General features: G+C 39.6%; 2 protein-coding genes across 2 annotated transcripts; one reads left to right on the forward strand and one right to left on the reverse strand.

Annotated features, from left to right (window-relative positions):
• Positions 1–1,423: 1,423 nt before the first annotated feature.
• On the forward strand, positions 1,424–10,494 carry syngr2b (synaptogyrin 2b). Its single transcript, XM_085410535.1, has 4 exons — positions 1,424–1,701; positions 5,661–5,898; positions 7,301–7,437; positions 7,989–10,494. The coding sequence occupies exons 1-4, from the start codon at positions 1,582–1,584 to the stop codon at positions 8,262–8,264; spliced, it is 771 nt and encodes a 256-aa protein (XP_085266661.1). The 5' UTR covers positions 1,424–1,581; the 3' UTR covers positions 8,265–10,494.
• On the reverse strand, positions 10,493–14,082 carry tk1 (thymidine kinase 1, soluble). The gene is made up of 7 exons (XM_085410536.1): positions 13,883–14,082; positions 13,712–13,743; positions 13,201–13,314; positions 12,537–12,630; positions 11,835–11,924; positions 11,437–11,556; positions 10,493–11,101 (listed from the first exon to the last, which is right to left on the reverse strand). The coding sequence occupies exons 1-7, from the start codon at positions 13,952–13,954 to the stop codon at positions 10,922–10,924; spliced, it is 702 nt and encodes a 233-aa protein (XP_085266662.1). The 5' UTR covers positions 13,955–14,082; the 3' UTR covers positions 10,493–10,921.
• Positions 14,083–14,397: the final 315 nt, after the last annotated feature.

Genomic DNA, 14,397 nt, shown 5'->3' on the forward strand with positions numbered 1-14,397 from the left:
TAAAATAAAACAAAACATACATTTAACATTGAATACATATTTGATACATTGGGGTGGCTGTAACTCAGGAGCTAGAGCAGGTCACCTATCAATCTGAAGGTTGGTTGTCTGCTCCATTCTGCTCTGCTGCATCTATCGGAGTGTGAATGCTAGATGAAAAGCACAGAAAAAAGTGCTTGTGTGAATCGGTGAATGAGGTAAATTGTATAAGAGCACTTTGAGTGCTCAGTTATATATAAGAACCAGTGCATTACCTGCAGTTTTCAAACTCTGCAGAACCATTCAGTAGGTGTAATTGGTCCAGTTCTAGAAATTCTGGTAAGTAATGGCTCTCAGAAAATGAAGATTTCTGCAGGGAACCTCTGTAGAGCTTTAACAGGTAAACAGGGTCATTCCTGAATTATGCTTCAGTGGGAAATCTACATGACCCCTACACCATTACCTCCATGGCGGTATTTGCCAAGAAATGACTGAGGGAATTTAAGCTTTTAAAAATGGCTTTTTGACCTAAAATCTGTCAAAAATAGGTGAGTCATATCACTAAATATCGATCACATCAAGTAATTTAGAGCCAGAAAGAGCATTCCTATCAAAAAGCAGCTGCTGCAACCATACTTTTATATATTCTTTATATATCTGGGTAAAAAGTGTCAGTGACATTAAAAATGTGTTTTTCAAGAGAGATCTAGCCAAGGGGGCAGCAGAAACTGTAACAAATATAACATCACAGTTCTAAAAACTTACTGGAAGTAACCAAAAATGACTGGACTGATGACAATATTGGCACAAATATGCAGAATTAAAAAATACTTCAAAACAAGTTATTTCTTTATTTTATGTATAACCCCTTCATAAATCATGTTCACTACAGTCTATCTACTAATATAAGTAACCAACCAATTTCTGAGCCACACAAGTTTGAAGGCATTTTTGACGCTCAAAATGTGGTTTTAGTGTTAGTGTGTTAAGTTCTTGTTAGGTTTAGGCTAAAGGTTAGACATTCATATTTGAAGGTTAGGTTTAGGGAACGCATTGTGTCAATTAGATTTCCTCACTTAGATATAAAATGCAAGGATGTGTGTGTGTGTGTGTGTGTGTGTGTGTGTGTGTGTGTGTGTGTGTGTGTGTGTGTTTGTTTTTCAGAGGCAAACTTATTTGTCCCACTAGCGTTTCCATATCTCATCAGTTCTGATAGTTTGTCTGCGTTTTTGAGTCCTTATGTTGACGCTGTTATTATTATCATTTTTGTTATGATCGTATTATCGCGATGGTTGTTGTTCTCTCGCTGAAGACTGCAGTAGCCGAAAACGCGCAGTAAGCGTCGGTAATCCTGAGCGGACCAATCACAGTAGCTGATAGTTACTTCGCCACCAAGTTTTGTTACGACGTATTTCCCGCTGAAGAGTAACTTGGCCACAGTTTTCTGTGTAGCTCCGCCCCTTCTGCGCACAGCGGCTACCTCAGGTGTCTCCGAGCTGGTCCCACTTGAGTGCAGGAGGCGGCGGTAGCTGGTAGTTTTAGTCGACTGTGACCGGAGCGTTGCTTTCCCCTTAGGTCTACTCGCACCGGAGGATCGGCTGAATGGCAGACATGGAGGAGACGGGCGGTGTAAGTGCGTACGGAGCTGCGCTCGCAGGAGGAGGTTTCGACTTTTACAAGTTTATCCGCCAGCCTCAGACCATCGTGCGCTTTCTCAGCTGGGTGAGTGCTGTTTGTGTTTGAAACTAAAGGTCCAGCGGGGTATGTGAGCAAGTCCGCGCACAGAGGTGAAGATGAGATATGTTGGTAATGCCGCGGGACAGCGGGCAGCTTTGTGCGCTTCCTCCGGCGGGCGTCGTATTTACAGCAAGACTCTCCGTGACAGCGCCGCAGGTCACCCCCGCTGCTGCTGACTGAAAACTGCACTTCCGGGAAAACACTACCTGCCAGATATCGGCATTAATAATTAACTCCTTATAATCCTAATCCACAAGATTACGTTCTCATAATTTCACTTCACACAGCGGATGGAAGTCGATGTTTTTAAAAGTCTTTATTATTCGAGGCTGAAGCGTCAGAGTAGGTGGTGTTTACATTAAAAAGGGGAAATCGTGCTGAGAGAAAGTTCTCGGAACTTTTACAGCCCTAATCACCTGTTGCTGGGTAAATCTTAAGGCACGCAGAATTTGGGATGTGCAAAATGAATGAATCTCAATGAGACCGTTGATATAGTGAAAAACATACTGTTGTGCAACCCTGAGTGACTGAGCAGACACCGAAGGACCGTTTTCTGTCCTTGAACACTTCCTAGTTGAAATCGAGCTACGACATCTCCACAGAATGTACTAAGCTTGACTGTCGTGTGCTTTGTAAATGAAGATTAATATTCTCCCGTGCAGGACAGGCCCGGGCAAAGACGAGCGCACACATTAATCTGCAGAGTGAACAGTTTTTAGTGTGGCAGATGAGGACAGACTGTGCCCTTGGCTGTAGCTGTTGTCTGTGTGCATGTGTGTGTCAGTGGTAAACAGGGGCTAACAGGCAGGTAAGGTGACACCCGCTACTCTGTTATGCTTGTTGAATGTCTGCTACTGATCTCCCCCTGTGACTGGCACACATATGCAGTGCAGCTGTGCTCATCTCAGATTCTTCCAGGCTGGATCACTGTGTATCTCTGGTGATTTTAATCTTAGAAAATGACACCTGCATGTATGATTGCACAAAAGAGGAGCACACCTGGTCCTGGAACCAGTGTTATCATAGTTTTTATTTAACTTTTTTTTTTTTTCATTTTCCATTAACGCTGGCATTTATTGCAATATTGTGTGTCACGAATGAATTGTGTACCAGTGAATGGAATATGTTGCCCGGCTGTTGTAACTAGGCAATTTTTTTTTTTTTACAAAAACTTTTGCAATATCATTCAACACAGTTTAACCTTTATTAGAATACCGCATTACCACATAGTGTGCTCCAAAACATGGGAAAAGGAGAAGTGCAAACCGCCTCCAGTTCCCCAGAACTTTCCAACAACATGATTGTGGGATTTATCTTCCTATTTTATACCAGTTTTCTTAGTAAATATGACTCACCTTACATTCAGTCATCTTACTGCTTTTCGTAGCTTCTCCAGGGCAAACTTCCTACATGCCTTCCTGAGTTTGCACTTATAATTCCATATGATTGAGAGACCTTTCTAAGTATGAACAGCAACTGTTGTTTAAATATCAGTTTTGACCAATATGACCACAAACTTAAGACATTTCCTGTATAAAGGGTATGTCCAGTTGTTTCTTTTCCACAGAGTCTTTATATTTTGTTATTTTGATCACTTGTATTGTTACATATTTTTACACACCTGTTTGTTTTGGGTTTTTTGTTTGTTTGTTTGCTTTTTGGGTGGAAGGGCTATAACAGCCTTACCTGAAACAAAAAAGGGCATACACTCGCTCCTGGCCATTAAAAGTAGCTACACCTTCCCTGAAACAGTATATTTGCAGTATATTTATGTAACTAAATGCGTGTCATTTAGGTTTAATGCAAAAACAAGTCATCCAAACAAATCTTATTTGCGTTGCTTATTGACTGAAAGTTCAAATCAACATGTGACACTTGTGCGTCGGTTCGACATTTGTTATTCATTGCACAAACACTTTCTGTTCTTTTAAAAATGTACAAAAATTTCCATCTACTCCTCTGAAAGTCCCTGTCTTACTTTTGTTCCATTTTAGGGAACCCCCCTCCCCGCTTTTCACTTCTCCAATGTCTCTGTCTGCAGCTTATTTTCTGTATCGTTGGTTTCATCCCACCAGCAGGACTTTGGCCTTCTTTCCCTTCCCACCAGTTAAACAGTCTCTCTCTGTCCTCCTCCCAGATCTCATTATAAGCAATGTTAGGGAGCTGGTGGCATCTCAGGAATCACATGGCAGGCAGCTGCACTCAGAAGTAGGTCACATGGTTAGGTGGGTAACCAGAGCACAGAGAAGCCAACCACGGGACAGCCTGTCAGAGGGAATAAACACTCCACATACTAACATGAAGGAAAGTCCATATTTCAGGGGTTGATAGTAAGAAAAGATGTTATGTTATAATTATGTAGCTTGTCCATTTTCCACAAAAATCACCCGCTTTTGTGACTTTGTTGTTGCTAAACAGTTTCATTTCATTTTGATAGATGTGGTGTGAAGACAAGACAAACCTGGGGGTGTTTGCTAACTTTCTCACATGAGTTCTAAAACAAGCCTCTTTTTGATCCTACTTCCAGCTGTTGCATACAAAAACACATTGAAGAATTGTCTGCTTAAAAAGTATTTTACATGTTGCCTTCATGCTACAGCACATTACGTATTTTCTAGGAACTTTCATTTTTCATAAAGTTAGAACAACGGCTGTCTGGAAGGAGCTGAAAAGGTCATGTAATGCCTGCAAAGAGTTAAACACCTTCACACGTTTGAAGGTCTGAAAAACAAATAACACTTGAAAGCACAAAGTTCTTTACTTGCCCAACAGGTTTAATTTTTGATCTGCACGCCAACGTTCTGTAAGCTACACTGAACTCACAGATCCAAAGACAGGTGAAGATCTTTTCTTGGTTTTATGTTTATTAACAACAGCATATCTAAAATGCAGATTGTTGTTTTCCATCCATTTTGCCCATTTTGGTGACCTTCACTCTAAATATCCAACCTCTGCTTGATGCAGAGACACAGACACACAGTGATACAGCACTTCTTTAGTACTAACACTGATGTCGTTGGGTTCTTGGCAATACAAAGTGTCCAGTGTAAAATTCATAAACTTTATTCCTAACTATAAGTAAACATCAGACATGGCATAAAAAATGACTGAAACAAAATGTAACAAGTAAATAAATACATAAATGTAACTATTCATCAGTTACTTAAATAATGCATAGTGCAACCAAGAAAAAATATTTGTATTTTTTTGTCATTGTAGTTTGGTATGAGAGTCATTTCTGCGTTTTCCTGTCGTTTAAAGTCATGCTGGTTTCTCTCCTCTGGTCTGTTTCACCGTGTGCATGATTGGAGACAACAAGTAAAGGATGATAATGTTACTGTAACTGACAATAACCCTGACAAATGTTAAAGAGAGAGCGAGCAAGAAGCTGACAGCGACAGAGCTGCCGCTGCATTTTTATCAGGTTTTCTGGGTGTTTTTTTTTTTTTTTTCTTCTATTTTAAACCACGAAGAAAAAAGTAGAACTTGTTGGTTTAACAAACCTAAAGTATCTCCAAACTGCTCACACAGTATCTTCGTCTAGCCTATTGTAGCTCTCCAGGGCACAGTTGTACATGCCGAACATCACATTGGATGAATTTTATTTTTAAACAACAATATTATAATGGTGGATTTGCGGCACATGTTACACATGATAGAAAAATATCTGTTTTTGTTGACTCTTAGCTTATTGAATTCGCTATGAGCGTCACAAGTTTATATGTACATTAAGTCAAACAAGATCATCTTAAGACTGGACACCTCTGCCAGGGCTGAGATATCCCTGCACATCATTCATAAATTGAGTCCAGGAGGATGTCTGGACCCTGATTAGTTTGAGATATTTTGAGCGATGCAAACATCAGCTTTTACCAACAATTCCGCGTTTATTTACTCTTCATTCGTTTTCATTAATGCCCGCCTTCTTTTCTCTTTTTCTGTAGATTTTTGCCATGGTGGTGTTTGCCTGTATCACGGGAGAGGGCTACGTCAACACCCCCTACGAAGCTGAGGCCAAATGCATCTTCAATCACAACGACTCGGCGTGTCATTATGCAGTCGGTATCGGGGTGATTGCTTTCCTGGCATGTGTGGCCTTCCTCGTGTTGGACGTTTACCTGCCTTTTATGAGCAACGCAGAGGAGAGGAGGTTTGCTGTCGTTGCTGACCTGGGATTCTCTGGTGAGCATGAACGTTTATTTTTATAAAGATTGCACAAGGAAGAAGAGACTGACAGAAAAACCTGAGGCAATGACAGGCAAAATAGTTGGTGGTGATGCAAAGTGGGTGGGTGTGTTTGCAGAAGTGTGTTTACAGCCTGGTGCAAACATAGTTTCAGCCTCTATATGTAATTTATCTATTCGTAGCAGCTGTAAAGAGGGCGAAACCATTTTTAGAACTCACTCATTTGGATTCTGTGAAGAGTTAAAGTTGGGGCATGGCTGCTTTGATTGACAGGTGATTGCTATCTCCTGGGCCTCACCTCTGCTAATTAGAGTCACCGAATTGTACCCTCGACTCTGTTTGTGCTGTTGTTTCCCTTTGGAGCATCTGTCCTTGGGAATATGAATTACCCACTCCTGACATAGAGGGAAGGGTCACTACATGTTAATACAAAGTACCTCTTAGTGATCACCTTTAATCCTATAATGCAAGGGTGTCAAACATAAAGGCCCAGTGACCAGAATGGGCCCAATAAAGACTCAGGTCTGGTCCACTGGATGGCTTTGGACAATGTGCAATGTGGAAGGCATAGATTTTTGCATTTTAACTGTGTTTTCACAAGTTTTAGATTTATTTATTTTTTCTACGGATAAAGAGCTCTCCCATTGCCATTCATACTACACCAAATTATGATAAACAATAAAATAACAGAACATTTCCCGATTTTGAGGTCAGAAATATGTGTTTCTTCTTTCATTCATTTCAGTGACCTAGATAAACTCAAACGTATTGTTGAAATGGCGCTTCTTTCTTCTTTAAACTTGGTTCTCTGAATCATTCGCGTCCTGATGGGAGTGCTCTCTTTCAAGATGATACTCGCATCCACTTGGCATGAGCTAAATGGCTACAGCCTTTGCAGTCATCACATCATAAACTAATTGAGCATCTTATGGAGATTATAGATTGAAGTGTTTTCACCACCATCGTCAAAAACGCAAGAAAGTGAGTGATTCATGCATTCAAGCTGTTCCTAAAGCGTGAACTTGTTCATGTCGAAAGCCTCTGAGTGTTGGCGTAATCTGGGACAGGCTGCTGACTGTTTCCCTGACATAACGCAGTATTCATCATTGCAACATTAGACGTGGAATGAGCTGCAGGGTGGAGGAGGAGTATGACCTCACATATTCAGATGAAAATAAACAGACATCAGACATCGGCTTTCCACAGTCAGCCATTCTTCAGGAAAGCAAAAGAGTGTTAGTTTGGAAAAACGGCGCGTTTTCGTGCGAGCAGATGGAGACGGGGGAATCCTGTTGTTTATCTTTTCATATCTGTATTTTCAGCTGAACGCTTCTGTTCCTCCATCCAGTGAGGAAAAGGTGATCATTTGTGCGTCTGTTTCTCTGGATGTTTGTTTTAGGAGTGTGGACCTTCCTGTGGTTTGTGTGTTTCTGCCTGTTGGCCAGTCAGTGGAGTAAAACTCCCGATGACCACTCAATCCCCAAAGACGCCGCACGTGCCACCATAGCTTTCTCCTTCTTCTCTATCGCCACCTGGGTGAGTGGGATTGCGGCTTTGATTTAGTCACTTTATCATTCAGTAAAATTTAGTTTTGAAAGTATTTTGTAGATATTTTGATTGTGTACTTGATGATGCTTTTTTCTGATTTAAAAGAGTGCTTTAACATTTTAGAAAATGTACTGATTCCCTTAGATGTGTTTGTTAACCCCAGTCTTGTAGCTTTTCATTAAGATTAAGATAACAGTGTATCTATGACAGAGGATAAGGAAAAGCACTCTAAAGAGCTGCTTACATCTTGGTGCCAGATACCACAGAGCCCTTCAAATTGTATTTCTAGCCTATTCCTCAGCAGGTCAGAGCTGCTTCTGGCAGAAAACAGAGGTTTAACACTTTAGGCAGGAATGCTCAGTGTTTTTGGCTCATCAGTGCATAATGAGTGTCTCCCATTAATTTTTTAATCTTGTGTAAAATTTGCATTATTTCTGTTATTGCTGAAAAAATGCTCATCGGCCTCTCGTGTGATTAATTACTTGCACATTTTTCACAGAAGCTTGAATGACTTCATCATTTTTATTCTCATCATGCAGGGAATCCTAACATACTTCGCCCTGGGTCGTTTCCGCCATGGTGTAAAGGATGTTGCCATCCCTACCTACACGGAGACGGTGCCGGATATTGCCACCCCTTATCCTCCAACCTATGCCCCCACCTCCTACAATCCCACCACTTACACCCCCACCACTTACACCCCCACTACTTATACAGCCTATCCCAGCAATTTGCCTGACATCCAACAGCAGCCTCCTCTCGCCCAAAACCTCCCGCCCAAGGTAGATGCCGGCTACCAGCCGCCCAGCTACTGAGACAGAGGGGAGGTCACATGGGCCAGGTGGTGTTCGTCTGTCGGTGGACTGACTGCAGTTGCACTGCACACCCGCAGAGCTATATCATATTGATGTGGTTTCACGCTGATTTAACGATGTCAGATTTGAGAGCCTGAGCAGTGCAACTCCATGTTAGAGAAGAGGAACACTGCTGTTTACGTCAGTGGGTCTGTGATCAGGTCTTAAGACATCAGGCTGACTGCTGAGATTAGTGCTGATGATTGGGTAATCTGACCTTTGACCCCTGTGCAAAGATGCAACTTTTACCTCAAATGAGCAGATCCTGGAGGTAGAAGAGGGTCACATAATGTGACATTATGAAGAGTGCTTATGACAGCCACAAGTGGAAGAGGCCAGCATTTAATGTTTTGCTCATGAATCTGTTGGAACTTGAGGATATGCATTTATACAAACAATTCACAAGTAAAACTGCCATTTTCATGGTTGTATGTGGCTGATTATATTTTCTTATTTGGTCATACGTTTTGTTTTGTTTTGTTTGTTCAATTTATTAAGCCTGTGGAGATGCAACTAGTTTACGAGGTATTAAATTAATTTGCAAATGCGAGTTGACTGTTAGTGTGAAAAACTACTGTAAAGCCAAATTCTGACAGAATTGTATTTTGTGAAACTTGGGAGTCTACATACAACCATAAAATTATCTATCCATAAATGTATTCTTTTCCATGTTTACTAACTGTGAGGACCCTGAATTTAATCAAGTCTGACTGAGGCAAATACAGCAGATTTGTGTTTGTAAAAAAAATTGGTTAAATGTTTCCAGCCTGCAGCAGCATTCATTGGACTTTGATCCCACCTTTAAGATAGAGAGGGGGGAGGAGACTCTACACAACTATGCATTCATTGAACAGATTTACCATATCCTAATACAGACGAGTAATTTATTAACTGCCATTAACAATGCTTTCTTGCTAGCCTGTGAACAGGCTAGCAAGGTCTCAGTGACATTTTGTTTCCTCAACACTGATTATTATCTGCTTCTTAGTGTTCACTGTGGGAGAGGAAATATACCCAGTGTGTTAGTATAGTTACAGAATAAGTGCTTAATTTGCAACATGTGCATCCACCACATACACTTAGAAAATCTGGGGTTATGCAATGTTGCTTTGTGCCCAACAGTTAAATGTTTGCTGGTTTTTAATCTCAGCTGTTGTCGATCTGATTACACTCAAAACTTGGCCTGGCATCAGTTTTGGCGTGGGTGTGCAAACTCTGAATTGTCAGTTGGATGGGCTCATACTCACTAAACATTTTTCTTATGCTTCTGCTTTTATATCCGTGGATGGGGAATAAGGTTTGTTCCTTTAAAGATGTGCATAAATTACTGAAGCCAACTGTATGAAAACATTGCTTATTTATCATTTGTGCATCAAAGGGAGAAATTTGAATGACATATGTAAGATGGTGAATGATAGTAAATTGTGCCATGATTAAATCTTGAAGTTATTTTAAGGTTAAGCAGCTGTGCATCACAGCTGCCCTCACTGCTGTGCGTGAATGATTTGTTAATTTCCATACTGTTGAAAGTTCTGAAATCAAAATTGGCAACCCGTAGTTGTCAGTGAAAGGAGCTTGAAATGATTCAACTATATTTTTTTTCTTTAACATTATTTCCTGTTTGCAGCTTCAAAAGTAAGCCATATCTGCCTCAGTGACAAAAATGTAAAGTGATTATTTGCTGCACGTATCAAGTACAAAGTATCCTGCATTTGTGCTTTTGCTTAAATGTTAATCATAACTGGGTTAATGCACATAGCCTCATGTTTTAGATGCGAGACTGGTTTGATTTGCATGGTCTGCAAGTTTTATAAACACTGATCAAATTGTGCTTGGTTCATTGGTTTTTCTATCATTTCCTGTTTTGTTTTTGATCAAGTTCAGTTTCTTTTGCCTTCGTGCCAATGTCACAGATGCACAACTGTTGAATAAAGTCATAGGTTCAGGCGTCTTGTGCATGCTGCGTCATTCATTTGCTGCAGTAGTACAAATTTAATATAGTTTGCAGAGGATATGCTGTACTTTCCCATCCCAACATGACAGCTCACAGCACAGCCTTTGAGTCTGCCTGGATTTAAACAGGTTATTTTAGGCCTCAGATGCTTGTGAGTGTATTTACCGGTAATTACATATCACAGTATGCACTAAACATTTACATCTTAAAAGTAAAGAATTCCACAGAAATGGCAAAGAGTTTAACCACACATTTTACTTACAATATATAGTAAAACGTTGAGTCTGTGTTTCCATTGAGTATGGCCTTGTGAATGTCAGTACATTTGTTAAACACCTTACATTTACTAATGCTACAGTTCAAGATGTCAAAAGCAACCTAAACTAATGTTAAAGATATCACCAAAACACTGAATTCTGTGACAGCAGGTTGTTTACTTAGATTCAAGGTTATTAAGTGCGTCAAGTAAATAATATATATATATATATCTATCAAATAGACACCAAATACAAACCAAATAATCTGATTTGATCATATTCTTTAGCAGACATACAAATAATTAAAGATTCAGTTATTTCAAATAAAAACCCATTTACTCTGCAATCTGCTCACACACACACACGATTAAATGTCTGAACTTGTACACCAAGTCTTTGTTTCGTCTTCAGAGGTGTAGAGAGGAGAAGAGCTTCCTGGGAACACCGCTGTCCACGAGTTTTCCTATGAGGGCATTTTGTGGAGTTTCGTTCCTGAAGGGAGAACTGTTCTCTTTGTCAACCATCAGACCTCCGTAACACTTTCTGCACACCGCCTGATATTTGTCTGCTCCACCAATCACTTCCACCTATGACACAGACAAGACTTTATAAGTATACAACAGATTTATTGCAGACTCTCCATCTCCAACTCTAAAGCACTGGAGAAAATACAGGAAATGGTGAGAAAAATTCTCATTTTATATCACTGGATTTTCTATGGCATATTTTCATTCGTTTGAAGTCATCAGCATCATGCTCATCAAAGATCGGTTAGTTCCAGTTAAATCCAGAATCACTAATTAAATATAAGTGAACACTTCTTTTATGTTTTTAATATATTTACTGCATACAGACACTAAGTCTGTCTCATCACCACCCTTTGAAGAGTTCTTTTATCACAGCCTCAGTTATGCCTCCTCACCTCCTTTTCAGCTCCTATCCTCTTGGTGTAGGCAGCTTCTTTGAAACACTGCATGCAGACAGCGTGGAGCTTCACTACACTCTCCGCCAGAGGAACAAGGTTCAGGATGTTTCCAAACGCCTACAAGAATGTGCAGGACAGCAGAAAAGCACAGTCAATATCACTGAATGAACAGAGGTATAATTGCATTACAAGAAAAGAATAGACAATGTAGTGTGGAATAATGAGCGCATTGAGCCGTCTGCATCAGTTCTGCTCCTGCAGATTGTTCAGCATTTCCTTAAAAATGTTCATCGTCTGGGACATTTTGTTACCCCTTTTTCCCAGAGCGGTGCTTGGTGTTGCCCTGCAGCAGCCACAGTCTACCTGTATCACACCGATATGTGGACACTACTCACCTTTCTCTGGAAGGTTCCATCTAAGGCAGCTACAATGATTGTCTTCCCCAAATTAGCCATCTCCTCACAAAACTCCACAGCATCTGGGAACTGCAACATGAAGGAAGCAGAGAGTATTTAATGAAGGTCTCTATGCAAGTAAAGACCTATTAAATCAAATAATTTTTTTAAGCACTGGTCATTCAGGCTAGTGCAACTAGCAACCTCAGATGGCTGACAAAGTAACAAAACAAGATTCAGTGATGACCAATTTTAAATAAATTAAAAATAAGCTAAAATGTAAGTTTAGAATAGCCTAAGGGAGCACATCAAATGAAATTCAGAAATTACTTTAAATATTTTAAATCCAAAATTTTAAGAAAATGGATGAAAAAAGTAAAAATATATAAAAGAAATAACTAAAAAAAAAGGCTAGAGAAAATAAAATAAATTAATTAAAAAAAATAGCACAATGGCTATTAAAATTTTAAGAGTGTAAGAAACCAAAACAACAAAACTGAATAAACCCAATATATTAGTTAAAATGGAAAAATAAATAAAAACAAAGTAAATGTCTATCAAAATATCTAATAAAAAAAAAAAAGAAGGACTTTATTTTAAAGTCAGAAAGGTAGCAGTATAGGATTTTTTTCAAAAAAGGAGAGAGAAAAAAACAAAAAACAATGGGGTAAATGTAAAATGTAAATATATAGATAGACTTACAAACTGTCCTTCATCGATTCCAATCACACAAGCTCGTAGTGCCAAAGGCCGCACATCCCTCAGACAATTTGCTGGTACAGCTTCCATTGTGCTTCTAAAAGATGTACCAGAGAGAAGGAACTTAACTTCAGACAGATGATGTGCAGTCATTGCATTTGCTGTGACTGACCTGCTGAAATATTTACACAATCCATTTGCACACTAACTCCTCCACAGGAAAATGCACATCTGAGAAGTCTCACCACTAGAGGTCAGCTGGTGCTAACGTGTCATAACTTGGATTAAGGTAAAAGGAAGCAGCAAACGCAGCTTCTCCTCTATTTTTATTAAAACTCACCTTTTAGAGAATTACTTAATTGCTGTATTTGTTTGATGTTCATTATTATATGAAGACAATCAGTGGGATTATGCTTTCAGGTGTTCTACCTCTGCTGTATAACAAAATTATTGTTAAGAACTAATGTGTCCAGAGAGAGCACTTCCAGCCTAAGGTGTACTTGTCGGAAAATTGCATGCAGCTGTGCACAAATTAAAAATGAACTACTAAGCAAGACTGCATTGGGCTAATGTCTCCTCTTCCTCCTATTATGAAAACCAGAGGGTATTTCTGTGGATATGAACAGCTCAGCTAAACAACAAAGTAAACAGAAAAAACGAGGCTTACTTGTCATGAGTGGCCATGCCCGTGTCGGAGTACCGTGTATCTTTGGCATATTTGATCACCAGGCAGTTGTACTGGGCTATCTGGAAACGGCGCACTCTTCTCATCAGTTCAGTGCTGCAGAATAAATAAAGTTTGCAAACATCAGTTAAAGCTGGATGTTTATTTTCTACATGGACATAAAACTATAGTGCAGACACTATACACGTAAGCGCGGTAACGAATGCTACATAACATGATTAGTATGAAAATAGTGCAAAAATCTGTGCACTGATCGTTAAAATGTACCATATGCTGTATTAATGTGTATCAACTGTACGCTGTACAGTAACATGAACTGTTTTTATGAATGGGAGCCGGATAAACAATGCAGAATTTGGCGGGAAGTTTTGATTTGGGCGGAAAATCTTCATATAGTTTGTTTTAACATAATTTTACACGTTGGGCACGTAAAAAACTGGCTAATTAACGGCTCTAAAAATGCTTTCTTTAGGTTTATAAGTGAAGAACCCACCTTTTGCCTGAAAACATAGGTCCAAAAATTACCTGCAAACGACAACAAAGAGTCGACGTCAGGACGTGAAAGTCGGTTAGATAACAGTTTTTATCACCACAGGTATGCACCGTTTAAAGTTATTTATATTTTCTTAATTACCGGAGGGTAATTTTTGTTGTAGACACCTACCTGAATTTGTCCCCGGGCTTTCCTCGGTGAGTTTGGTAGGACTCTTGGGAAATCTACGCAGTCCATGTTCATTTAAAATACACAATAACTTAGTAATAAAAAAAATAACAGACAAAAAACCAGGTAATTACAACCGCTACTATCAACAAAACGATAACGTAGTCAGGACACAAGAAGTTGAATTTGCCGCGCCGGCAGTTGTCAGCGGATTTATCCACAGTTCCACCAATCAGCACAGAGTCACGTGATATAGTTTGAGCCAAACAGGCTCAACGGCTCATGTCTGCCACTATTGACCAATCAGAGCCAAGAGGGGTGTTTCGTTAGCCTAAAAAATGGAGGGCTAAAGAAAAGCTCTCTTTTTTAGGCTAAAAGCGCATATTTTCTTTAATAATTTACAGTTTTATGTTAATATTTGTAAAGTAAGACCCCTATGCGCTTACGTAAAATAATGTAAGTGATGTTTGTATGTTGAGTATAAAAGCAAAAGGTGTTGTTTCATATATTTTATGCAT

Source organism: Rhamphochromis longiceps, linkage group LG6 (genome assembly GCF_057381845.1).
Source record: "Rhamphochromis longiceps isolate RC_006_pf linkage group LG6, R_longiceps_female_GT1.1, whole genome shotgun sequence".
Lineage (NCBI taxonomy): Eukaryota > Metazoa > Chordata > Actinopteri > Cichliformes > Cichlidae > Rhamphochromis > Rhamphochromis longiceps.